General features: G+C 36.2%; 1 protein-coding gene and 1 long non-coding RNA gene across 13 annotated transcripts in view; one reads left to right on the top strand and one right to left on the bottom strand.

Annotated features, from left to right (window-relative positions):
- LOC121110810 overlaps nucleotides 1-18,613 on the bottom strand; it is a 55,648-nt gene extending 37,035 nt beyond the window's left edge. For 2 of the 4 annotated variants that reach the window (XR_005859973.2, XR_005859976.2), the window contains exon 1: nucleotides 18,323-18,613. This is a non-coding gene — a long non-coding RNA (uncharacterized LOC121110810). The remainder of the gene's footprint in view (nucleotides 1-18,322) is intronic. The other 2 variants (XR_005859975.2, XR_005859974.2) reach the window with 1 other exon arrangement.
- Nucleotides 18,614-18,694: 81 nt separating this feature from the next.
- The window catches only part of DIAPH2 (diaphanous related formin 2), a 159,865-nt gene continuing 150,747 nt past the window's right edge, over nucleotides 18,695-27,812 (top strand). For all 9 annotated transcript variants that reach the window (XM_040698666.2, XM_015278161.4, XM_015278159.4 and 6 more), the window contains exon 1: nucleotides 18,695-18,978. In XM_040698666.2, coding sequence (XP_040554600.1) covers nucleotides 18,859-18,978 — 120 coding nt within the window. In that variant the 5' untranslated portion in view covers nucleotides 18,695-18,858. The remainder of the gene's footprint in view (nucleotides 18,979-27,812) is intronic.

Genomic DNA, 27,812 nt, shown 5'->3' with positions numbered 1-27,812 from the left:
TCAGATAATTTGTTGTTTTATTTATCCCACAGTAACTAGATGAGGAAATTATGCAGCACAATTCCATCTTGCTCTCCACTCTATCAGCTTATATGTGACAGTGTGAAGGTCACAGGAAGTCATGGGAAAAAGCTTTTATAAGATTAACTTTAAGGAGTATATTTAAATACAGCAAATCTAAAACATTTAACTCAGCAGTATCTCTGCACATGGTTTTCATTCTATGTGGAAGTATTGTTGTCTGATGATAACCAAGTTACATCTCAGAGGAATGAATTCTAGATACCCAAGTTCAATAACAGAAATAAAGAGCCTCCAGTGTGCCTCTTCTGAAAGAGAAATTCAAGTGTTATTTCCACTTGTATGGAGAAAAAAAATTGTTTCTTAGCCATTATTAGCTAGTAATAAGATAGGAAAAGCTTAAATGGTAGATTTTCAGAATCATTTTTTCCTACTATCAGCAAGACTCAACAAGCTGAATTCATCATATCATACATTCAAGCTAATTAATAGAAGTTGTATTGAGCTAAAGTGCTCTTTCATCAGCAGATGTGGATATTTGATATTTACGTGGTTCCTAGTATTGTCTTAAACAAAAAGTCAAGCAGAATAACCATAGTCAACATATAGTAATTGATTGTAGCACAGTAGGGCCATGTACCTGACTGAATTTAGTTGAGGTACTACAATTGCAGTTTGAGTTATCATATAGATGTGAGACAGTGAATAAAAGTCAGAAATCTGATCTTACAGAGTAGCACAGATTCACATTATTCTAAATTCAGTGAAACTATTCTGAAAAGCTTGAAAAAAATTAGCAAAAAAAAACCACAAGCAACTGCAAATGCAGTCAAAATCTGGTAATGATAGATGTTTTCAGTATTTGAGCTCGATTATCAAGATGGATGCTATGACCTTGTAACAACAGACCTAAACAGGTTGAGCTAGTTGCTTTCCCAGGCCTGCTAATCTCAGCTGCTGATTTAACATCCAGTGCGGTAATTATGCTATGGTTATCCTGTAAAGTCGCGTTTATGCAACTCTAAAAACTAAGCTGCTATCAGTCTGGGAGGAGGAGAAGTGTGCAACTAAATCAACATTAAAAAACAGACCTCTCTTACAGTTCACAATTGAATGTGTATCTTTACAGAAAAACAAACAAACAAACAAAAAAAACACACACTGAAGTAACAAATTAATGTAGCTTGGTTGGCTTTCTACTTTTCCTCTCACCTTCAAATAAATAGGACATCTGTCCTTAGTTCCACCCCAACTTCCACATAACAGTACTGTTAATACTTGATTTAAAAGTGGCTTGTGATTGCCACCCAAGAAGGAGATAAAGGGTAAGCACATTATGAGGTGCTTTCTACTGTTGAGATATATACTTGCATATGTTCTTCAGTAACCATTGAAAGTGGGAGAGAGGACTCAAAACAAAACAGTATCACATACAAACTTCACCTTTTCATTTAGATTGAATAAACTTATGATATTTGAAACAATAACAGTAAAACTGCTTATGCACATTTCCTTCTAATGGATGCCATTACACAGCACATCACCATGTTTGCTCTAAGATACTTGTGCTAACCAAGTATGCACATGGGAATATAAGAGACAACAATACACTTAAGTTTGGACAATGTTTCATTTGTTCATGCTTGTTTCTTTCTTTCTTTGGCTTAAAAGTTATTTTTCAATCAAGGAAAGCTGAACAAATCCTGATCACACCAAAACACTGCCACACGTATTAGTATCTGCAAGTTCATTTTCTTCCTCCTCTGCTCTCTGAGTGCTTATGTTCAATTAAAAAAGTCAGGTTTAAATCAGAATAGCCACTTGTATTGTTATCAATAATTACAGTATCCAGATGGACACAGTAATAAATATATTTTTATCTTCCATAAAATTTTCACAGCTTTTTCCCCCAGTTACATACTTATGTTTTTATACAATGTCTGGTTTCCTGTTTCAAAAATCACATCCTTTCAAACAAAGCTCCTGGAGAAATAAATCACAATGGCATCCGTAAATCAGTGTTAACACTAATATCATCTTTGCAGAGTCCGGAAACAGTGTGGAAATTTTATGCTACTGTTATCCATAACAGCAGACCAAAACTTAGACAAATATACCTTGGATTTATACACATAGAAGTAAACTAACACAAAAACAATCATCCTATTTGATATTTAATTTTATGTTCCCGAAAAGTTTTGGAGTTTCCAAAGTCTGGGATTAATAATTAAATTGAAAGCTTCAGGAAGAGGCATGAAAATTACAATATGTTATTTTACATAAATTTCCTAATTCATGCTTGGCTCAGCTGTTTTGTAGGAACAGTAATTTTACACTACACCAGTAAGACTGTTTTAATCTGAATAGATTAAATGAAGAAAAGTATATAGCATCACGACTATGAGTTTCCCTATCTAGTATTCTCTGTCATTCTAATAACCAGCATTTGTATGATTTTATACTGTTAAGATACCTCTGCTTTCTAAGATAAACTTTCCTGCATGTATACTGAGACATTTTGAAAGACTATCTAAGCATGCCACAAGGTATGCCCTTAGCCCCTAGCCACTGCATAACATAAAGAATGTCTGTAACTGAAAGGTACTATGGAATCATGCATGTGGGACAGAATAACAACAAGTCTTAAGAAATATATTTCCATTTTCAAGTAGACATACACAGTCCTACTTGTATTCCCTACCTAAAGATAGCAGCTTAGGTAGTTCTAAGTTATATATTCAAACATATTCATAGTGAGATGCAATGACTAAGTTTGTAAAGGACTTAAAACACAAAAAAAGGGGAATTGTATTAAAGGACATTCAACCAATGGAAAAAAAAAAAAGAAAAGTCTATTTTTCTCCTGCAGAAAAGCTGCTAGAGCATATGTAGTACTGCCTTTGCACAGCTTGTATCATAACCTGATTTGAATACTGCAGACAGTCCTTTTACTCACGTGTCTATTTCCAAAACTTATTTCATATTGCTTAAATATTAGAACTCCATTTCATGCTGATAAAGATCAAATTCAGAATTCCTTCAACAAAAATAAATGCATTCTTGGTACAAGGTAAACATATGTGAGTGAAACATGGACATACTCCTACATCTCCAATACAGATATTTTTGTTTTCCACTATTATCACTCTACAAAGATACATAACCTCTCCAAAAATATACATTCTATGCATTACAGCAAGTTTGTGACTTATTCTGACTGCAGTCACTCAGCAGCCTCCAAATGCCAGACAGCTTTTATTGGAGTCTCAGCTTAATCTTTGATTACCTCATTGAGTTTCTAAATACCTAAAGAGGCACTACTGTTCCATACCATTAATTAGCTCCATATCATTAACTTGAGACTCACAGCTACTCTGGCCTTCAGAAAAATAAAGGCATTTCTTCATTTAGCTACAAGTCCCTGTTACATGCTGGAAAACAGTATTTCTTAAGCACAGCAGTTTCCAGTAGCACTTAGAAGTAAAATTACACTGTACAAAACAAGGAAAACAAACAAACAAACAAACAAACAAAAACCAGCATGGAGTATAATAGTAATTTCATAAAATAGCTCTTACAGTTTATCTTGAAATCTAGATCACAGATTTTGAAGTTCCTAGCATAAACAGCTGAAGATGACAGTGATCAATCACTAACAGCAGTTTGATGTGATAAAGTCCTTAAACTGAAAATGAATTAATGCTTATTACACTTAATCATATTTAAGGCAATTCATCCTTTAATAGAGAGCATCTCTTTCTGAAATTATTCACACAACTAAAATTTGCTACAACATTACTGCCACTCTTGCTAGGGAACATTCAAATTCCTCTCAGAAGTAAAAAAAAAAAAAAAAAAAAAAAAAAAAAAAAAAAAAAAAAAAAAAGTGTATTTCTCTCTATTTTTGTATTCCAGTGTGAAATACTGTGAGAGCCTGGAAACATTTCATGGTTTCTAGCATACTCATGAAAAGGAGAATTTAATGAGAGTTGTATTTCACAGAATTGCTAGTACAGCAATGATGCTCTGTTTGTATTTCAATGTTTATGTATAGAGCAACAGCTGATAACAGTTCTCATCTGAAGAAACTGGAGACCTAAACTCTTGGGTAAAGAAGTAAATTATGGTCAAGGAAATATCAGCTAACCCCCTCGACTCAAGAACGAACTAAGGTATAAGAAAGGTCACATAGTTTTTGTTTGCCTTTCTGGAGCCACTTTGGCAGTCCATTTAAAAGTCAGCCTTATTCCATGCTAATAGTAGACTTCTGCACTCTTGGCCTTATCTGTTTCTGAAGAACCAACAGATATCTGCCACAATTGTGGGACTTGCTCCAGTTGGGAGTAAATATTCCTTTCGCAGTATCGAGCAATACTTAAAATTTAGAAGCTAAGCTGTTTCATATGTAAAATAATGATTAACATGTCCAATATGGCTTCTGTATCCTAGTTAACTTCCACCTGAAGTCATGGCAATTATTCAACATCATCACTGTTCAGAGTAAACTCAAGAAAATCCTGTGTATATTGAAATACCAGTAATCCATAGTTCATAACTGCAAAATTATTTTTACTTGCTACTTGAAGTTAAATATAAAGCTGCTCTGCAGAATATTTAAAGATATTAATTATGGTTCCTTAATGCAATTGGTTGCTCTGTACCAAGGGATTACTGTTGTGCACTGAATTTGCAATTTACATTTCCATATGGCTGAGAGATGTTTTGAAAAAGCACAGCACCTGGGACTTTTTTTTTTTTTTTTTCCAGTGCAAATTATAAATGCATGATATGAAAGTATAAATCATCCGCTATACCTAATTCAAGTTAGTGATTCAATGAGCAAACGCAATCATAAATGTTAATTTTTTTTTTACTTTTTTAATTTTAATTTTGAACCTTTTCCATGTCATTAAAACATTTTTATCCTAACAACAAATATGCAAATACAAGGTATCATTTGAAATTATTTCCAATAAAGTGAGCTAGCTCATAAGTGGAACAATTCATTTAAGCAGACATCACATGTAATATGTTCTCCAGTTTCTGACAGTGGTAATGGCTCACACTGGGGTAGCCACTTGCTAAAGAAATCTTATTCAGTATGACTTTAAACATCTCTGAAACTACTGCCTACAAAGCAGATACTAATCAGTAGTCTACAAAGCACATGAGGTACCTGCAATAACTTGATCAGTTTGGTTATTTACTACCTAAAACTGTAAGTGAAGTACTGATACACAGTATCAGCTTTACAGCATCTTTTTCCCATAGAAATAATTGTCAAGTTATATATTATTTTTCAATAGTGAAATCCATCTACTTGGGTAAGATGGATAGAAACATAGACAATGGGAAGACAACCTTATTTTGAGATGCAGCAGAAAAGATAGTGCAAACCATTCTTGCTAACCATAATCTTTGGTATACATTGTTATATTCTTATCTGTATAGATTGCAATTAAACAACAATGTATTTTTTTTCTCCACTCGGGAATGTTTACAAAGAATAAGACATGGTTACTGTATTTGTATCTCTTTTGTTGCATTCTAAGAGCTTGATGTTCTGGCCACCATAAGTACTAGACACGCATTTCTTCATTGTTTCAAAACAACTCTGAAACTTAAGTAACGTTAGAGACCTTATCTTGGAAGATGCAACTATAGAGATAATGTTCTATGAACACTCAGGGAAAGCAACTAAATGTGCTTAATTCTTAGTTACCTATCATGAACATTTCAGTTTATGGATACCAATACAAAATTGTAAATAAAGAAAAATACCGAAGATTAAAAGTTAAATCACAGAATCATAAAGCGTGCTTTCTTTCAAAAGTATTACAAAGCCCTAACTTAGCCCTGACAGTTACAAAGAACTAGACATAGTCCATCATCCAGAGACCTAAGCAAACCCAGTACATACGCAGAAATACCCTTATTAAGACCAAACAAAACACAAAAGGAGATAAAAGGAGAAAATGAAAGGTAATTTGCATAAACATGAATGCACACACACATGCTGCTTTTAAAAGAGATTACTTGTTAGCTGGTATACAAGCCCTTCTTCTGAAGGGTTCAGTTTTTGCTTTTCAGGTTTAAAGTCAATCACTTTTTACCTCCCCAACAAAAAGATTCACTTTCAAATACATTTCTTGTTTTCACTGTTTTGTTGCAGAATAATTATTCCTTAGAAACAACGTGTCAACTACTCCCTGCCCATTTCCCTTCACCCCTTCATGCAGACCCATGCAGTTGACGTTTATCCTTCTAAAAACCCAAGCAAAGCCTTGGTGTTGGACACTATCTCAAGGCTTCACTGATGTACTTGAGAGTAAATGCAGAGCTGATGCACTCTCTATTTATGTAATAGTTAATTCCCTTATTGCTCAATGAATAATATCACACAGATTTGATCTATTTCTTATGTGTCATCATAGTTCTGTATTTAAATATTGTAAATGTTTGACTAGAGTATTCACACAGGCCAAATGTACAAGATTTTTGTCTCAACAATAGGACCACACCACACAAATTCTACAAGAGGGTATCAAAATCATATTGGGATTACATATCTAAACTCCACTTTCCAAATCTTAGCTCAAAGTGGAAAATCTGATTTGGATAGCAGCACAAACACTGATTAAGGTCAGATCATCTTCGGTATTCCTTGTGATATGTATCACAGTGCTCATTAAATAATTCATTTAACTTTTGTAGTCCTAAACAGATGACAAATTATCTTTAATTAAGACAATGTCATTATAAGCAGGTAGCAAAAGGATCAGATTGGGTTTCTACTGTCATTTTACAAATGCTTTGCTGATTCTACCACACCAGAACTCTTCAGATTAATATCAGTAAGAACTTTCTCATGAATGTTTTTGAACTACTAGTGTTATAAAGATGAAGAAGTACTCCTGTACTCCTTCTGTTTTTAGTTTTTTTTAAATACCAGTTCCAAAAAAATTTCAAGAAAATATCAGGAAGCAGCTTTTATAATATCTTTGAAGACAGACAGTGAAGAGAGACATAGTAAATTTTAACTGAAGGAGAAAAGCTACAGCATAAATGTATCCCCTATGCACCAGAGAACCTCAGTGGTAAAGAGGTAACTGAAATTTGCCTAGATGAGACAAAGTTGATACCTTGGATATGAGAATGTAAACAAGACAAAGTTAAGGAAGTAAAATTTTGTGAACTTCGCTGTTCATAAAATTATTTCTGCTTTTACATTTTCAGTCTCATTGTAGTTCTAATGATCTGTCAAAAATCTCAGAGAAAAAACTACTTGCATGTGAACTTGGAAAAAACAAGACAAGTTCCACAAGATTACATAAGCACTGTAACAACAATCTAGAACGTTATAAAACAAAATAAGCATGCAGAGTGTGTGTAAATTGGCTTAAAATAATGAAGTTCGATTTTTAGAAACACATTCTGTTGGAAGCTTTCTGCCTACATATTTTCCGTTCAGGTTTAATACTTAAAAGAAGCCATTTATTTTCTGAAAAGGCTAAGATCCCCTCAGATAGGTAGAACAGAAGATACAGAGCTTGAAGTGTAAAACAAAAAACCCTCATCTAGTGACCCAGATCTACCTTATTAATAGGTAGGAGATCATATTGCTATCATAAACACATGAATTGTTTACCCGATGTGTTTATTTGTAATATAAATGATACTGCTCCAGCTAAGCACTCAGTACTTCAGTATCACATAATCTTGTTGTACTTACATGGAGTAAGTATCCATTACTACTTGGAATGCTCATTTAGCCTGCTCAACTGACTGCTTAATGAGGTCTGAGAAGTAAAAGCCTTATCTGTAAAGCCAGTGCAAGAAACATGTGTGTATGCCTGTTTTCAAAGCAGAGAGAAGTATTTGTCTAACCATGAAAATAAATTAGATTAAGACGAGCATTCTGAAATATGGATACATCTTTTTTTCTAATAATAATAAAAAATGCTGTTTTCCATTTGTTGATTATTTTATTCTTAGAAATTTGCTTTGTTTTTGTAAAGTGTAACTAGGCCTCCAAAATATCTTTTAGAAGCTGTGCATTCTCCTCCCACTCCCCCCCAGTAAGTTTTTTAGGAATCCCACACAGCAATAGGTTTGCAGGAGCTTTTAATAGCTTTATTGGAGTGCTTATGATGAGTCAAATGCGTCTGTTTCAGCTTCAGAAATAACAAAATGGAACATCAGCTGCATTTACACAAGTTGTAGAGATGACTAGTATGTTAATTAAAAGTTTAAAGGATACTGGCAGCAAATGCTATATACCTCCCTTTCACTCACTATTCATTTGTAGGTACCTGCAAAACTCATTAAGCAAACCTGTTACTGTTAATCACTGCTATACCACTGCAGCCAAATGCAAGTTAAGACAATATTTTTCAATTCAGAGATGCACAAACTGGATCAGATAGAAATCTGAAATTTCTATTTAGATCACACACATTTTACAATGTACCTTCACTGAAACAAGTCACCAAGTCAGAGGCTCTAAGCTGCTAGTATTTGGCATCTAACACACTTCAAATTGAAACATTGATCCTACATGGCAAGAACCATGTTGACTGACTGCAGAAACTTGTTTTTCTTTTAAAAGCAGCATTCTATGGAATTATTTGTCAGATAACTGAAAGACACCACTTTAAGCAGAATATTTTTACAAAGGAGTCATTTCAATGCTTTAAACTAAGTTGATGCCCAGTGACATGTTTATTTTTCTGTTTCAGATTCACTACAAAAAAAAAAAAAAAAACCCAAAAAACCCCCGAAAAACCCACATTTTCAGTGATCCTGCAGAAAACAGAGCACTTAACCTTTTCTCATACATGTTGTTACACAAAGATCCGGTATACAGCAATTCTATTTGTACAAAGATCGTTGGCACTACTCGAAGTTTCCTTTTAGTTGTTGTAGGTGCACAACAGGAAACTGAGTAATTGTCAGTAATTCTGATGGAGGAAAAATATCTGATTTCAATTATTCTAACAACTGAAATGTTTGTCTCTGTTTTCTTCAGTGTGCAAGACTGGGTGTTGCCCAGAACTGGCAAATTACTGTTTAATTTTGTGAAGTGTCATGATGAAGCACTCCCTCAAAAAGGAAGTATGACAAAAAGCTGTTTCCTGATTTCTGCAAATTGTGTGGTCACATTATGAAAATGTATCCAACACAAGTTTAAGTCTGCTTACTAAGAAAACACTCGCTTTCATGTACTGACATAGTCATGAATAAAAATGCAAGCGACACATACACAGACAAAAGCCAAAACAAGAATACTTCTGTAAAATCCACATGCTTTCTTTTTCTCCAAATACTTGTTCTTTACTACTCACGTAGGTTCAACATGCTATGATATTTTTCATTTATGGTTTAAAGATACCACACTAGTCTCCCCTTGCAATTACATTCTTATCAGCATGGCACTAGTTGAAAGCACTTGGCGTGCCAGTTATGTGAAGTTTCCATACTGCTGCTGTCATTTCACAAGCAAATTGGCTAAACTAATGACACAAAACAGCAAACTCCTTGACTAGATGTAAACAGGGAATGCCAGAAGTAGTCAAAACCAGGAGAACTTCTGAGATAAAAAACTGAACTGCAGCCAGGTTGCCTAGAAATATAACTTTTATAAAGCAAGGGAGCTAGGGGAAGCCCATATTCCCAAGATACTTAAACTTTCAAAATACTATGTTTCCCCATTCTCCTTTTATTCCTTCTCTGTTCTTTCACCGTGATTTAGAAGACTGCGTGGCTGCTGTGAATCAAGGATAACAAGCAAATATAAAGAATGGAACCCCACTGATGAGTCAGTATAAGCCCATTTTTGAAGTAAGCTGTTTCTTCACGCTGGAGAAACTTAAACAACTTTTGAAAGAAACAGGTCATTATATTTGAGACAAGCATAAACCCTGAGATAGCATACCAATATAACTAAAATCTTTCTCACTGGATATTACCCAGACTATTAGCTGGCTCATGATTATTTGCCACATTCTCCTACGCAGAAGAAAAAAAAAAAAAAAAAAGGAAAAAAAGTTCTAGAACATGCTTTAGGTAACATTGTGGTAAGAGGCTATAAACAAACATCAGAAAGTTTTCTTTACAAATACCTGCCCTAGCAAAGGCTTACAACAGCAAGATAATCTGACAACATAGCAACAGAACTCAATCTCCTAGTTAAGTGAGAAAATTCTAAGTGAACTAGCCATGCATTAACACAACTAATAGCTAACTTTTTATTAGCGTTTCAGGTTGCTCTATTATGAAAGACTTCAGTGCTAGACACTGCTGCGAGTTGTTTAGAAAAGTCTTAGAATGCAGACAAGCAGATATAATGCCCTATACTACTATGAATACTACTGTCAGTTATCAATAGAAGAAGAATAAGAAAGCTAAGTAACAACAGAAACCATGACATTATTTACTTACCTAAACAATAACAGTATCAGGCATTTCATTTTGCAATTTAACTATAGATATGAAACTAAATAGTGGGAAAAAAGATGCAGGATTATATCCTCCATTCTAACTGTGTTAGTGTGGGGGAAAAAAAAAAAAAAAAACCTGTAGATATACCAAATGTTCCTAATCATAGAAGGGCAAAGTGCAGCAAGTGCTCTCCTAAGCACTAACCTTCTTTGTGCCAGTGTTTAACCAGTAGTGCTGACAGATTGTCATCATAAGCCTGAACTGAGGGAGCAGTTGTCAAAGCACAGAAATGCAAATAGTATCAGGAATAGCAGGAGATGCATGAACTAGGAACAACACACTTCGGAGAAGATGTATCAGTTTCAACAAAAGCTTTCCCATGTTCAGATGGAAGTATCTGGTACCTGACATACCTGCAATAAGAACATTCATCTTGACACTTGGAGGACAAACTCCAGCACTCTGCTCATCTGAACTGAACTTAGTATTTTAATCTCCCAGACAACACTTTACACTAGAAGACATGGGGTTTTTGTTTGTTTTTAAAAACACCATTCACTTCTAGGTGGTTGCTTAATGGTTCTTATCTACTGCTTTTTTTTGTTTTGTTTTGTTTGTTTGTTTTTAAATAAAAGTTTTCATTTAATACTTCCCATCTGTGAAGGCCTGAGATTAAAGTAATTGGTCAGGAACAAGCAAAGATTATTACCTTTATTTCAGCCAAGTGCACAGCTGATAACTACTGACAATTCTTGATCCACTAATCAGACAGATTAGACATGATAGCAAGCTTCTTATTATGCTAGCTTATTTTAAATAGAAAAATTTTTGCACAAAAATGTGAGCATTGGACAGACTTGAGTGATAGTCTATTTTTCAAAGTTGGTATTAGGTTAAGGAATTCTAGCAAGCTGTTGACAATCACCTCTTTCTATTTATTTTTTTTTAAACATGGACATTATATACAGATTATGTAATATCATAGATATTATAGCAGGAGATATAGAAATAACAGGCAGGAAAGAAAAAAAAAAAAAAGAAGTTATTTTCCAAGACAGCTGTTATGGAGGAAATTAACTTCACAGCTTCAGTAAAGTAGAAGTCATGTTAAATATCCCTTCATTCACAGGTATGATATCCTAGCACACTTCAAGATATTTTCAAAAGTGCTATAAAATTGTTTAGTGATTGTTCCAGGTAACAGTCTTTTTTCAGTAACTTTCTCTTCACTGCTGCTCTTTTTAGTAATGAGATTCGTGAACATTTGAAAAGCTAATTACTAAACAATCAAGCATACAGCACTGTAAATTTCCAGCCTTACTGTAGATTATACTCCAGAATGATTGTATGAGAAAATTGTTTACTTACAGTCCTTTACAAGCATAAGCTTACCACAGAGAAATGCTGTAATATGACAGAAAGTATAGCAATAATTACAGTCACACAATTCTAGGCTACAGCAAATGAGAACAAGCCCAAGCACACCAGCTGTTGATGCAGAAACAAAAGAAGAAAAACTGCTCCACCTTCAACTGCTCCAACTGCTTCATTGCATGCACCTGAGCTCCCCTGGGTTGGCCCTGCCTTCCCATCGAGTGCTCAATCACTGTTTCAGGCCATGACTTAGTATTTCCACTACACACAGCAAATACTGAAAACATGGCTTACCAGATCATCAACCTAGAAAGTAAAAAAATGCTGGTATCTGTTCATACAAAGAACAAGATAGCTAGCCAATAAGGTCCCACTGATATGCAGAAAAATTATCTGCCAGAGTCCTGACTCATAAGCAGCTTGCTGGCTGTATTTAGCAGCAGAGGAATGTTTAGTTGATTAGTCCTCCTATAACAATAAATAGTACACTACAGAAGAATGTGGAAACTACTGTTGAGGATTTCAGGGAGTGTGACATAATTGATATAAAGCCTGAGACCACCAATTAACCAAACGATGAATTACACAACTTAAAATAATGGCTCTATTGTAAAAAGCACTGGGATTTGTTCTCAAATATGTCATCACCCTTATCTGAACATTCATACGGTTAAAATATTTTTAACTTTAGTCTCTTCAACCATAAACAAGTGTCTATGTGACTACATAAATTGATCTAGTGACTCATCTCACTGAAAAGACCGATCTCACAAGAGCTACACAGAACATAGGTGCTGTATTCTGAAGCCTACTTTTTGCGGAGATGTTTTTCGGTCATAAAGGAAATCTGTATGAACAGACCTTTTGTAAAAAAAAAAAAAAAAAAAAAAAAAAAAAAAAAGAAATAAAACAAAAAAGAAACCCTAAAGATGTACTCCAAAGGAAGCACTGTAAAAGTTCCTACAGCATACTCCACTAGTGTGTTGTTTAGGTGTGCTTCAATACTAAGGATCACCATGTGAACTCATACTGATCAGTTCAGAGTTCAAGCAATGTCACATCATTATTCTTTGTAATAGAGTGACTAATTTTTTTCCCAGTAAGGCAAAGGCAACATTGGATAACTGCTGAGTACAAGGATGTATAACCTTCCTCAGACTGAACGTGTTCACAGATGATGGTTGTTTAACCAGGCACTAAACAGAAATAAGTACATTTTTATTTTGCCATAGAAAAAATCCAAGAAGATTTATATATATATATATATATATATATATACAATGTTTGTAAAATTCAGAGAAGCTGAGCTGTTCCAATATCTGTATATGCACAGTATAAAGAAAACTAACGCATAAGCAACTTCAATCCTCTTTCAAGTCATGCACTGTTGGATGTACTCACATCTTCCTAAATGTCCCACAAAGAAACAGGACCATTAAATTATCTACTGAAGAAAGACTGGAAAACTACCAACAGCTTTCTCATTCTTCTCCTGAGAAAATAACTGTTTCATAGCTGGTTCAAATAATGACACCTTCTTTTGGTTGAAAGGATGTAACAATCAGTCTGTTTCAGAACTGAATTTGAGTTTACTATGTTAACTCTTATTATTTTCCCTACACTTACAAGCTCACTGTCTTAGCACAATATACTACTGCCAATTTCTCACTAAGCTCTAAGTACAGATTCTTATCTGTAGATATTATCTTGGGACAAGTATTTGTTCACTAGAAATAAAGAAAAATAATAATTTTCATTAAAATGCAGACTTTCTTCCTACAATTAATTTCAAGGGTTAACTTAACTGGCTAATCATGGCTATTAAAATTATACAAAGATTAAGTTAATATATCACAAAAGATGAAAGGGAGACTTAGGTCTTACCAACAACACTGTTTTATGAACTAGTTACAAGCTTTCAAGAATATCAAGCTTTTCTACTTCTACATTAGGTTTGTTAAGTAGGGGAGAAGTAAAGAAAATAGTTAACAAAAACAGAAATGCCATTCAGAAGATGTGAACTCACAGTATGAACTCATGTACAAACATAAGTTTGATTAAAATATCACTTAAGGATCCAAAATGGACCAGAAGTAAACAATAACAATTGTCATTATATCAACTGATTTGTCTGAAAGTAATTAAATCCAGGAAAGCTCTTTTGTTCTCTTGAAACTGCAAGTATTGCAGTATTGCATTTTGACACTTTCTATGTAAGTGTGTCCAGTAGACAGAGCTTTCTGCAGTTATATACAAGTCAATAGTCCAACTAAAATACACACTGCTTTACTGCTTTGGTCACTTTGTTAAGCATCTTCAGTTACAAATAAAGAGGCATTTCAACAAGATAGATACAGAACAGTAACATCAAGGTTATCGTGTGTAAAGAATAATTTAGGTTTAACAGTTACCTTATTAAGGTTATTACATTATGCTTGTAAAATACCAAAAAGAATCCTTTGTGGGAAAAAAAAAAAAAAAAAAAAAAAAAAAAAAAGCGCAACAGTAAGTGAAATGAAGTGTAATTTTCACTGATTGCAACAGTCTAATTATTGCTATGTAGTTGTCTTTCATTAAGTCCCTAATCTTTGCAGTGGATTTGGGGTTTTAAATGTTTCCATGTTAATGTTTTCCTTTTTTAATCTTTAAGCTACCAACAACTCCATATCTGCCTACAGTTCTACTTCCCCTCTGGCTCTCTTTTAGTCATTCTCACAGCTGTTCTTCAAAAATAAGCAGTTTCCAGTACAAGACTACATAGCTTGGTCAGATAAGAACAGGGTCTTGGATTCTTTGAAGGGACAGATGAATAACGTTGGAAACACAAGCTAGGTATTCCTGTAACTGTATGATAGGCAAAATCAAGGCTCTGAATCAAAACTTTTAAGTGAGGTGAATTTTAACCCAGATCGCTTTTGCAATCCACTTAAAAGTCACATGAATGCTTGCTGTACATAAAAGGAGCACCAGGAGGCAAGAAAAGTAACAGATTAAAACAAATAAAAAGAAACAGAAAGGCCAAAGCAGCACCCACTTCATTTAACACAGGTGAAAACCTTTTAAAGAGAAATAACAGTTTGAATAAAACTCAACAACTTCAGACTAACAACTTTCCATTAAAAGGACTGTGAGAATTACATGTAGAAAAACTTAAATCAAAACCATAACAGTGATAACTTCCAAACTAAATCATCAATTTATGCACATAAGCACTTCTTTCACTAGCATATACTCCCATACTCTCAGGTAGCTAACACCATTTATGGATGAAGGAGAAGAAAGCTCAAAAGTTCTTGGAGGATTTAAAGAGATAAAATTCCTCCTGGAATGATGGCAAAAGGCATTCTGCTTGCCAACAATATTGAGAAATTTCTGCAAAGGGCAAAATTTGGATAATTGTGTAAATAACCACATATTGCACCACCTATGACTACAAATTCATGTGTTAGAAGCAAAGGGGGGAAAAGGAGAATCAGTAAATAAGAAACTAGTATGTATATAAGAAACTTCTTATAACATCTGGTGTGTGTGTGTATGTTTATTTAGTTTGACTGTTTTTCTCCTTTGGGATAAACTCCAAATCAACAGAAGTATTTTTGCTCCTATTTTTTTGAATAAATATAATATTTACCTTTTCCTTTTTTTTTTTTTTTTAAGTCATTCTCCGAGGTCATCCTGTGCAATTTTTTCATATGTGCATTGTTTCCAGAAAACAATCACATGGGCATGAATGCAACAATCACATGGACTTGAATGCAACAATCACATGAAGAAGAGAAACTTTGTTGTGGTCTAGAATTGTAGGATAAGTGGTCAAAATATAGAAAATGAGAGAAGTAGAATTCACCTGAAGCAGTTAAGTGCTCCAAGAAGGGAAAAATGCTTCTGATTAAATACAATAAAAACAGCAAAAACAAAGAAAAGCAAAGAACAAAAAAAAAAAAAAAAAAAAAACAAAACCACAACACTTTAGAAAGCACAAAGCTAAAAATGGATTTCTGTTTTTGGTATTTTTGATGAGCTTAGCCTGCAGCAAATCACTAAATACTTGTTTAGATTAAAAACAGTATTCTGTCTATTTACTAATTCACCTAATGAATAAAGTGCCTTGGCATAAGTTGACTCTGTACCTTTTATGTACATATCTCATACCAATACCTCATCTAGCTCCAGTGCTTTAGGTTTTAAATTAGAGCTAGACATACTATAAGTAAAGGTCAACTATAGGTCTTCTGTGACTGCAGAGATCATTACATTGTCAACACATTAAACATAACAACTTTTAAACAATAGGGGGGAAGCTGTTAGCTTCCTCTTCCTATAAATAGCTATAGACAAAACTTGTAAGCTTACTCAAAAATTTAAAAATATAAAGCCTAATTAGTGGACTGTTTTGCAGCTGTGTCATGGCTACCAAAAAAAAAAAAAAAAAAAAAAAAAAAAGTAACTGTAGAATCTTCTTGAAACAGCTGCGAAGATACCTAATTTGTAATCCTTATTCACTTACATAAATGTTCATAATTAGCTGTTTTAGTTAACATTTGTGACACTGTTCATGATTGCAACATAAAACATCGTTGTTTTAATGGTCAATTAAGATAAGTGATAAGATAATCCAGGAGGGGAGATGAGACAGTCTGAAGGCAGTTTACAGCATTACAGTAGTGGAAGGATTGTGGTATGTTAATTGTGGTAGAGTGGTTGTGCTCATGATGTAGAATTTTTGGATGAAAAGATGGGATACATACCCCTGGGTGACTTAGCAGCATGTTTCCTATTTGTGGTTAAGTTAAATACAGTATGTATTCTCTTGTAGTAGTATGCAGAATAATTCCTATATATAATAATAATAAAGTCCTACCTCTTACAATTAACCAATTAGATGGTTAGGACAAATATTTCAAGTTTGTTAACTTACTTCTTCAATACTAGAAACCTAGAAGACAGAATATTTCTCAAGGACTGAAACCTGTATAGCTGGTTTAGTCACAAGTTGACTTCAATTTTCTTAGAACTGCTTATCCACAAGCCTATGCCTTCACTGGTAGATGGAAATTCTGTCACTGGATTTATAAAATCTCATAAATCTTTTTTTTTTTTTTTTTTTCCCCAGGTATTTTTGGAGTATGTAGATTCTAGAAACTTTCATAGTTGTATTTTTTAATATGTTTAGAGGGAGGATGTTAGAAAGTTAAGTTCTTAGATTGCTGTATCAGACAGTCATCTTGAAAAGCCTATTTTGTTCAAATTCAGATATAAAACAGTACATGATTGAGGGACATACCTATCAGCCTACTGTCATTAAGGTATTGTCTGACTCACTTGTTGCAGTTGAGTGTTTGACTGAGATTACATTAGAAACCAAGAGGAGAAAAGCATTTACAAAGAAGGAACCTTCTGCAGCTACACATTTTTACTACTGTAAAATGAATTTTGCTAAATGTACCGTTACAGATTTTCTTAGATATGGAGTCAAGTTAAGAATGTTTTATAAAACTACAAGTTTTCACCCTCAGGCCATACCTAAATTGCTGTTGGAGATGGGACAAAACACCACAATGCAAGCTGATTGCCAAAATGATCTTAGGTTTGTTTAGTTGCCTTAAGCAGTTGTGGCTTTTTTTTTTCTTTTTTTTTGGGGGGGGGGGGGGGGGGGTTCTCTCATTTAAATTTTCCTAATTGAGACAGTCCTCACTCCTTTTGCTTAAAATTGCCTGCAGAATTTATATGCTCATAAGTTGTTGCTTCTTATGTGGAATATTGTTTTTTGGTCCTCAAATCTGGGTGGGGGTTGGGGTGGAATAGAAATAGGAATACTATAATTCTGGAAATTCTGGAGTATAGCTAAAAAACTTGTATTATTTCATCTGGTATTGAGGCTGTTCTTGGGGACCCTCAAGAAATGCCAAATTGCTCCATGAATCTCAGGCATGCTTTAACCATGTATGTCAGTAGATGTGGTATGGAGACAGAGATGGGAGAAACTTGTACTATACAGGTCTTACTTGCATGTTGAACAAAAAAGGTCTGCTGTGGAAGATGTGCAAAACTGGGAACATCTACAGGATAATGAAATGATATGTTTGTACATAAATCTGGACTCCAAAGATTTTTGGGTTGCCCTTGTCCTCTTACAACGGACAGTGACTGTTTCTATGGCTGTTTTCCTGGTAACTTAAACATATGTTCAGCTATGCCAATACAAAAAGCCTATTTTTCCTCTCTTTTATATAACAATTATATTGATACAGGGACATACGTGAGGTCCAGCTAAAGGGATTCTGTTTTCTACAGAAGCACTTCAGGCAGTTTATTTTGATATTACGAACCATGAACGTACACAGAAAGCTCAGACTTTGGGGACTGGACTTCCCAAATGTGAGAGGTAAAAAAGGCTTTCATCTGTGGCTAACTCAGTTGTAGACAACACACCACAGTTATCCTATGCACCTAATGTACTCCTAAAACAAAATGCAAAGGAACGTACTTCAGTCAGAGACACCTCATTAAAAGCCCTCAGTGTGGGGTGTTGATATTCCATGCATGAGGTGCAGACCTTTCTTGAGCTCAACAATTTAAGGAAAAACTAAGCAAAGTACCTTCACAATAAAGCCATCCTACTCACTGGGTCTGTACTATCTAGCCCTATAACAATCAGCTTTTTCTCACTCTTACATCTTTCTAACTGGAGTTCCTCTTCACAACCGACCCCCGCCCTGCGCCGCCATTTCCAGGCAACGCCCCACTACCGTTTGCGGCCTCCCGCCGTCATAAAGGCGGCACGCGCACGGCTCATGCGCGCTACGTAAGCGCATGCGCAGTAGCGGTTATCTGTTTGTGCGCGTGCGTAGCGACGCTCAGCGTCTGAGGCGGTTGATTGGGAGTAGGCGTCCTGAGTACCACCAGGAACTGCTTTAGCCGCGGCGGGGAGACGCCCCGTTGCGGGTGCCGACTCTATGGGGCCGTGAGGATACAGCCCTGACGAAAAAGGGGCCTTGTGCCGGGCGCGGAGCCGCCGGAAGGATGGAAGATCAGGCAGCTCCGGGCTCTGGGGGTGGCGACGAGCCCCCGGGCCCTACCAAGATGAATGCAAAACGGAGCGGGCGCTCCTCGGAGGAGGAGACCCGGAACAAGACGAAGTTGGTGAGTGAGCCTGGGGATGGGAGGGGGGGGGAGGCGTCCTGGTGCTTCCCGGTGGGGAGCCTGGGGTGGAGGGGCATGCGGCCGGGCTGGGGGGCTGCTGGGTTTTCAGGAAGGGTTTAATAATAATCTGTGAGCTTCTGTGATGGTTTTTGGGTACTCCTTGCTCTTGGGCTGGTGGTAGCGGGAGGAGGCGTGCGGGGGGTGCGCGGCTGCTGGGAGCCGGTGGGCGCCGGGAGGTGCCGGCTGGTGCTGGCTGGGAGGGGCGAGGCGGGGCGCAGCGCTGGGCCAGGAGGCTGCGGCACCTGTTGCTGTAACCCTGCCCGAGCACCTCGGCGCCGTGAGCGTGCGCTGTGTTCCAGCGTGCGGGAAGTGGGGAGCTGTGATGCAAGCGGCGTACTTCACGAGTGACCTCCTGAGTTACTGTGAGAACAGTATAAAGCATTACGTGCGTGTCAGGGTGAGAAGGAGGTGCGTGTGAAGATTCTGGAGTTTTTCCAGTTTCTTTGTAGGCAGCAGGTTAACTTCTGAATGCGCAAGTCCTCCTGAGGCCCATACTGTTTGTTAATTACTACTGCTTTTTGGTTTTAAGCAGTGTATTTCTTACAAACCTGGTAACATGCAGCATAGGTACGTTTCAAAGCCAACAGTCCTGTGTTGTATCTCAAATTATAAATGGAGAAGCAGCAGCAGAAGTTAATTATATCAGTAGTTTATTTTCTTACTCTTGTTACTTATACTTATTTGGTTTAACCTTGAGTGAACTGTTTCACCCTCATCTTCTGACTGGCTTTCCAGGGAAGCAGTGGAGGGGTCAATTAAAACTTGACTGAGTCATCGCATTGATTAGAGCACAAGTTACAAAGTTTTGGTATAAGTCGTGCAAGGCTTTTCACAAGTAATAGTAAAACTAAGTTAATATTTACTTGCTCCCGCCTTAGGTTCCTCTCATTAAGAATAGTGCAGAAGAGCCTTGGGCTGATCAGCTGAAAACCCATTTTTCCTGGTGAAAACTAACTTGCAATGCACATGGGGAAGATGTTTCATTCACACTGTATGGGGCATCACAAATGCACTGAAAGTGACAATCGTTTAAAAGGATGACAAAATGCTGAATAACTTGATCTGTGCTTGTATTGAAGGCAACTATGTATATATTAATGCAACATAAACAAATCCTGTGGTTTACTTTGTTTTGTGGCACTATTGGCAACAAACTCTCACTTCCGTGCACAGGATACATAGCAGGATACATAGTAACAAAGTTCTTGCAGTTAAACTGACTAGCAAAGCTGCCTGTAGATGCCCAGCAATGTGATTTAAAAAAGTAGTTGTTTGTGGTTTTTGGATGCAGGAGAATCCTTTTATTTGAGGCAAAAATTTGGACAGAAACCTTCTGCTGCAGAGGAGAGGGCTTTGTCGTGATTGAAATCCAAAATTTTATAAGCTTATGTGAAATGAGCTCAAAATTGGACTGAGCAGGCCAGCTATTTCTATTGCATGCTATCATCCAGTTACTCTGGAGTTAGTAGTGTTGATTTTTTTTCTACATTTAACAGGAGAAATATATTCCATTAGTACTTCAGTTTGTATACAGACATATGCCTTTGGTTTTTGAGGAGATAATTACAGGCTAGCAACGACATGAAGGTGAACTGTGGTACCTTGCTTGAACTCAGGGCAGATCTGTCTTTCAGAAGGTAAAGTGACTAGCTTCTGATTATATAATTGGGTGTATGTATTGACTGGGGAAGGAAATGTCTTTTTATTTTGGACGTGATGTATGCAAACTCCGGATAAAGCTATAATGAGGTGGGAGGTACCTTTGAGGAAGGAAAAGGATGGAATTAAAGTGTATCTGAAGTTGAGGCAATGTGAGCAGTCGGATTTATCACTTAATGATATCAGTTTGTAAGGGAAGAACAAGACTAATCAGGGAAAGGCATCATTCCTTAAATAGAAGATAATCTTTTATAAGTTTCGCATTTCTAAACATCTAATAAGGAATTGATTCTGCCGAGGCTAGCAATTTCTTTTGGCTATTGGAGAGCAATCTTGCATGTACTTATCCTTACTGTGCAAATAAGACAGGGGAGTAATTGAGACTTCTATAGGAAAATCCATGCTGCTTGTACAAGTGTTAAATTGTCACTGAGTTTGTAAATGAAATGTAAATTTTGGTATGGAAATTTCCTTGGTTCAGCTTCCCAGCTTATAATTTACTAAGTTTCAGTAGAGTTACATAGATGAATCAACCTGTAGGTTGTTGGTTAATTTTTGGAACTGTATGATGTACTTGGAGAAGTGTCTTTTCAATAATCTCTAATATAAAGTGGCATACTGAAAGGGACTTTGTGGGACAGGATATGGGTATGTAGCTAGATATAACAGCAGATTTATTTTTAGTGTCTGGCTTCAGGCCTTTGAAAGAAGGACAAGGGGGAATGATTTTTATGTGAAATGTCAAAGTTCAACAAGGCCGGGTATAAATTCTTGCACGTGTGGGTTGGGGCACAAATACAGACTGAGTGGAGAATGGATTGAGATTAGCTCTGAGGAGAAAGGTTTGGGGATGTTGTTTGATGAAAAGTTCAGCGTGAGCCAGCAGTGTGTGCTTGCAGCCTGGGAAGCCAACTGTATCTTGGGCTGCATTAAAAGAAGCATAGGCAGCAAGTTGAGGCAGGTAACTCTTATTCCTCTAGTGGAGGCCATGAAGATGCTCAGAGAGTACTTCTCCTGTGTAGGCAGGCGGAGAGAGTGGGGGTTGTTCAGCCTGAAAAAGAGAAGGCTCTGTGAAGCACTTTCAGCATCGGAAAATGACCTGTAGGAAAACCTAGAGAGGGACCTTTTATCAGGGTATTGATAGGAGAAAGGGTAATATCTAACCTGAATCTTTCCTATTTTAAAGACACTGGGGAAGGAATTGTTTACTTCGGAGGGTGGTGAGACACTAACACAGACTGCCCAGAGAAGCTGTGGATCCATGGAAGTGCTCAAGGCCAGGTTCAGTGGGGCTTTGGGTAACTGGATCTAGTGAGAGCTGACCCTGCCTATGGCAGGGGATTAGAAATAGGTGATCATTAAGGTCCCTTCCATCCCAAACAGTTCTATGAAATAGTTTTCTGTAAGATAGCTAAGTTGATACATATTCTCACATACAATCTAAGTGGGGCTGCATTAGAACTCCTAATTCATGTTTTTTTTTCTGATTTGGGCTATTTTGAGAGTCGTGCAAGTCTAATATAACCTTTTGAACTTGACAGAACTGCAGAGTGACAATTTAGCTCCAGTTTTTGTACGAGTAGTGTGTAAATTGGAGTATTTTAATGAAAATTTCATGTTCCAAGACACATTACCTACTGGAAGAGCCCTGATTTAATCTTTTTTTTTTTTCAAATCATTTTGTGCTCATGCAAGGACTGGAGGTGGGAATGAGTGCCTAGTGTTTCTGCCATTATTTTTGTTTATGATGGAATGGGCAGGAAAAAATCAAGTTGTTTTAACAAACAATCATCTGATCTCATTCCAGCACTGAGAATGGGCTAGCGTGAGACAGCAGCGAACAGCTACATATTTAGCTTGGTTTGGCAACAGACTTGTTTTGCCTGTTTAAGAGTATGCCTGCTATACTAGTGGAAACAGACTAAATTAAGTTGTCAGGAAATTGCTGAGATTTCTGGGTTTTAGTCCTTGGATATTGTTTGCTGTATCTAACACTAAAGTAAGTATGTAGTAACAGTAAAGGAAGAATTTGGGTTTTTTGGCTGCATAGGAAACAAAGTGCATGCTTGAAAGTGTTGGGTCTGTTTGGATGTGGCTGTTAGTTTAGCTGAACCAAAAGATTTTTTCAAGTTTTTTCAAGACTTTTCAAATACTTTCTATATGAGGACCTAAAGCCAGGCTTTTTAAAGAAGTTCTTATGATGAGGATGGGAGGCAGTGGAAAAGTGAAACAGGAAGCAGTTCTGACTGGGTATTAGCAAAAAAGATTATTTGAAAGGCGACTAAGCTTTGGAACTGGTTGATCAGAAGGTACTGTGTATCTTAGCCATTGGAAGTATTTAAGACCTGGAAACGTGGACAAAGCTTTTAGCAGCCTGGTTTGTGTTCTGTGTTGACTCAGCTTTTTAAGCAGGAGTTGGGGCTAGACACCTGAGATACTTTCAGATGTCTGATATGAATCAGTGCTTGAAAAGAGGTCATTAGAACAGGATGGTACTTCCTGACTATTTGAATGCTGCTTAGCTAGAAGTTAATATAGTTGATATATTTTTTTTGTCTGAGTCAAGGATTTTGTAGTATATCTTGTTGATTTTCCATTAGTATAAGTAGAAGTATTTGTGTGCAGTGTAGTGGCTAGTGCCTTGCTAAAAGCATGCTTCATTACTCCAAGTTAATTTTGTGAGTTTGTGAGGTAGTTGATCAGTGACTAACAATCTCCACTTAGCTACAACCTTAGTTTTCACAAAGGGCTGTGGTATGAGTATGACGCTGTCTTTAAAAGTAGATTGAGAGAAAGAGCTTGTAAAATGGGGTGGAAAAACTGTTAGGGGTAGGAGAGAGATTACTTAGTTGGAATGCAAGTAAGTGTAGTGATGTGGATTTGATGATTCATCCCACAAGGAGCAACTCATAGTTGAGTTTAAAAACGGAAATTGTTTATGCTTCATATTGAAGTGTTTTAAGCCCTGTGAGCTCTGAAATCAGTCAAAAACTATGAACCCAAGAGTCTGACTAATGTGCCATCAACTAATGTCCAACAGTGGAATAAAGGTTTTTATCATTTAGCTTATATACAGAAGTAAACTGACTATGCTTGGCTGGTAGGTTTCTTAACTATGCTGCTCCACCCATGTTTGGGCAGGAAGGCTTTAAGTGAACTGTCAATAGTATAATGCACTGTCAAGAGTGTTCTACAGAACCTACATCATATGACCTTGTTTAACTCAGGCTCATAGCTGTTGGATCTCACTTTTCTGTGGAGAGAAAATATGCTCTTTACAAATGACTCCTTGAGATGTTTGTGTTCTGCATACATGAACTATGAGTCAGGTTAAGCAGATTTTGGCAAATGAATAAAATACATTGTTTGAGATCAGTGTGTCTCAGTAAAATCAGTGAACGCCTCAAAGGATTCTTGCTTCACAGAACTGAAGTTATAGTGCAAGTCATTACTGAAGGAATGATACTGATGTCTTAAGAAAACTCACTGCAGGAAAGGATACTGATTTGGCACCAAGTCTAATGTGGTGGAGCAGGACATAGTGCTGACTAACTTTAGCTTTTAGTTGATATTGACACTGTTTAAATGAGGTGATAGAGTGATAAGACTATCTGCTTGTGGTAATTGAACTTCCTGAACTACTACTTGTAAGACAAAGCTGTAGAGATATTCTGGATGATACAGGAAGCTTTGCAAACAAAACAGATTCCATCAGAGGCAATGAGCAAGAGAATTACAGAAAACTGGCAGCATGCATATCAAATGGGAGAGGTGTTTTCTAAGCTTTAGAGGACAAACTTTTATTTTATGTTACAAATAGCCTGTAAAACATCAGTGATTGTTGATGACTCAGGAGAAGGACAGGAGTAAGAATTAATTATCTTGTGGGCTACAAGCAGTCTTCATGGTTTTTTTTTATCAATTGCAATTCTTTAGAATTAAACATGAAATGGCTAATAAAATACCTGTAATTCTTTTAATTGCTACCCATATCTACGGACAAAATAGAAGATGTACATTGCCTGCTGAAGCAACTGTTGATTTCAGTTGGTTTTTTATCAGTTTACTTGTTTAACTTTAAAACCTCAAGAAATTAGATAATGACTAAAATGCTTTTCTTTTTTTTTACAGTAGTTCTTACGTGTGCATCCTAGTTATTCTTTTATCATTTAATAATTTTATTTTGGAGGAAATAAGCTCACCACTGCAACTTGTTGTAATAGGATAGCAGGTAATATTTAAAGAAGGTTAACAGTTGGAAGTCTTTGCTTGTTGTTTGTGTAGCATTTATGAAACTGCAGGTAGCCAAAGCTAATTTGGACTGACTTCAACTTGCATGTTATTTTTTTATATCAAACTCATGTTTTTCTTATGATTGAAATAGTTTTTTCCTATGGTACTTATGGAGAGACCATCCCTAGAGCTCCTGCTTTCAGTTTATAACTTTCTAATAGTAAATAAACTAAATTTTGCTGGACTAAAGTAGTGATAAGTTTGTAAAACTTTTTATCTGATAATCCACTGTATGGAGGAAAGTGGTGACAAATAAACACTGAAGCAAGTTGCTTATTTTTTGTAAGTATTCTAAATTGAATAGATAGCAAACATTTGTGATTTTAAACACACTGTGCACTGTTAGGCTTAAAACATTAAAGATGGCCTTAAAAATAGTTGTTAAAAGACAGAGAAGAGGAGGCTTATCAGCTTTTCATGGGCAGCAATGTGGGCCTACTAGTCTGCATGCCCACCTCAGTGATTTGAGTTTTGTGTGGCAGTAGGGCTAATGAAATCAAGAGACAGATCCAGTCAAAAAATCTTTTATTTCTCTTCTGATTTGATTGTTTACTAGAACTCTGAAGTTCATCTCTTTCCACTATTAGATATGATGGTGACTGCTTGTCAGCCATCTAGTGATAACTGTTTAATTGGGCATGGAGTGAAAGCAGGATATTATATGCACAAAACCAGATCTGAAATGAATCTACAGTAGCAGTTAAATTATGTTGCAATACATATCTGGATGTAATCCACAAACTCATGTGATTTATATAAAGGGAGAAACACCTTGAAGGTTTATTTCAGGAACAAGCAAGCCCACCTGGAAAATACTGTAGGATTTGATAGAGCTGCGAGAGGTGTTGGGCCCAACTGGGTGTGGTAATATTTGGCATAATGGTGCAGTGCATGCTGTAATATTACCACACCTTTCCTGTTACATGAAACAGACATGTTCCTACTACTTACTAATATGCAAATGGTTGTCTTGTGTAAATGAGACACTTTTTATTAGCTTCAGATGATTTTGCAGGAGAGTGACAGAACAGATAGTTCAGGGTTATGCTTATTAGAAATGGCATCCTTCCTTGTAAGATTCACTTCTTGGTCCTTTCAGCAGTGCTTAGTGATTGGAGACGAGATGGTGTTGGAGAAAGTAGTAGGTCTGCTGAGTCTGATGTATCTTTCAGAACAGTTAAGTGTGCTTAAACTTGTTCTGAAGGTAAAGAATGTGAGTGTAAAATCTCACTAGCTGATTAAAAAAAAATTGAAAGGAATCCTGCCTTCTGTTCCTCAGGGTGATTATTTTTTTCTCTTCAGCAATTGTACTTTTACTCCTGTCCTAATTGCAGTGAAAATGAGATGACTGAAGGCCTTAAATATTCCCAATGATACCTCTTGATGACACCTCTGTGCCACAGCTTGTTGGTTACGCATTTACAACCACGTACATTCACTGATTCTTTTGGTATTTCAGGGATGATTGTTGAAAGAGAAGTAAGTACTTTGGTCAGGAGAAATGTTAGGTGTACAGTCTTTCAGTTAGTGGTATGGCAAGAGCTAATGATGGTTATTAGGTGATTGACATTCAAGGATGTCTGTGGTTTTTGTTCCTCACAAAGCTGCGTTCATGAAAAAAGAGCAAGCACTAGAATGTGATGTTCAGTAGATACATGTAGTTACCTGTATAATCTAGCTTTTCTGCTTTTGTTAGATTCTGGTTCTTCATACTGTGCTGTGATTTACTTTCAATTCTGTAGGATTTAAGTAACTTCTAAAATAAGTGTGGCTTCATAATAGATCTGTGCTGGAATATTTGCATTTGATTATGTGTGAGGAGGTGAAAATTTGACAGATATTAATAGTTCAGACAGTTACATGCAGCGTTCCAGTTGTGTTAGAATAGGTAAGTATTTGCATAAGAAAGAGCATATTGAACTGCAGTGGTTCTCAGCAGTGTAAATGGAGAAAATCATCAAATCTTATTTCTTAATGTACTTGAATCACCAAGCTAAGCATATGTATTGATGCCACATTTATTTAGTTTTTGGGCCAGTATACCCAAATAGCATTGCATTTATATTAGACCTAAAGAAGTTCATGTTCAAGTCTAATAATTTTGATAGTGCATACTTGAATAGTTTTTCTTGAAGAACAATGTTTATGGGGAAGAAAGGAATTCAGATAGTTGAGTGTCAGTTACATTTCATGTTTTCCTTGATAAGAGAGCTTACTTGTTAAGCTACACCTCCTAAGCTTCATTTACTAAAATCTTTATTAAACTGCATTGCTATTATTACTATTATACTAAAATGCATTGGAAGGTACATTCAAATAATTTCAAGAATCCTTTCAGATGCATATACAACTTTCTGTACGTATATTTTGTACTTAGTGGAGGGAAGAAAAGAGGAATTCCAGACAGAATTTATTAGAGAATTGTCTGTTGAAATTGTCATTGTACTGGTATTGTGCAGGATTGCTTGTCAGTATCAGCATATTCTCTTTATTGCACCTAGGTTTAGGTTTGGAAGAAAATTTATTTCCTTTTTTTTTTTCCCTATGAGAACAGACTGAAATCACTTAATCACTTAGTGATTGAATCAACTTCTGGGACTGCATTACAAATGAATGCAGTGTAGCACTAAAGGTACTAGTGTGGTAGATGGATTGTTTGAATGCTGATGGGACTGGCAGTGTATTTGTTGATTTTTTTTTTTTTCTGCTAGCTGTGCTTGTCAGTACCATATTATACCCAGCATCTCTGCTAGCTACTTGTTCTTCAAAAATACTGTTTGACTTCTGAACTCTTATTTTTTATTTTTTTTTAGTTTAGGGAA

Source organism: Gallus gallus, chromosome 4, assembly GCF_016699485.2.
Source record: "Gallus gallus isolate bGalGal1 chromosome 4, bGalGal1.mat.broiler.GRCg7b, whole genome shotgun sequence".
Taxonomy (NCBI): Eukaryota; Metazoa; Chordata; class Aves; order Galliformes; family Phasianidae; genus Gallus; species Gallus gallus.
Note: the sequence above shows the minus strand (reverse complement) of the source record. Positions and strands in the feature narration are given on the sequence as shown.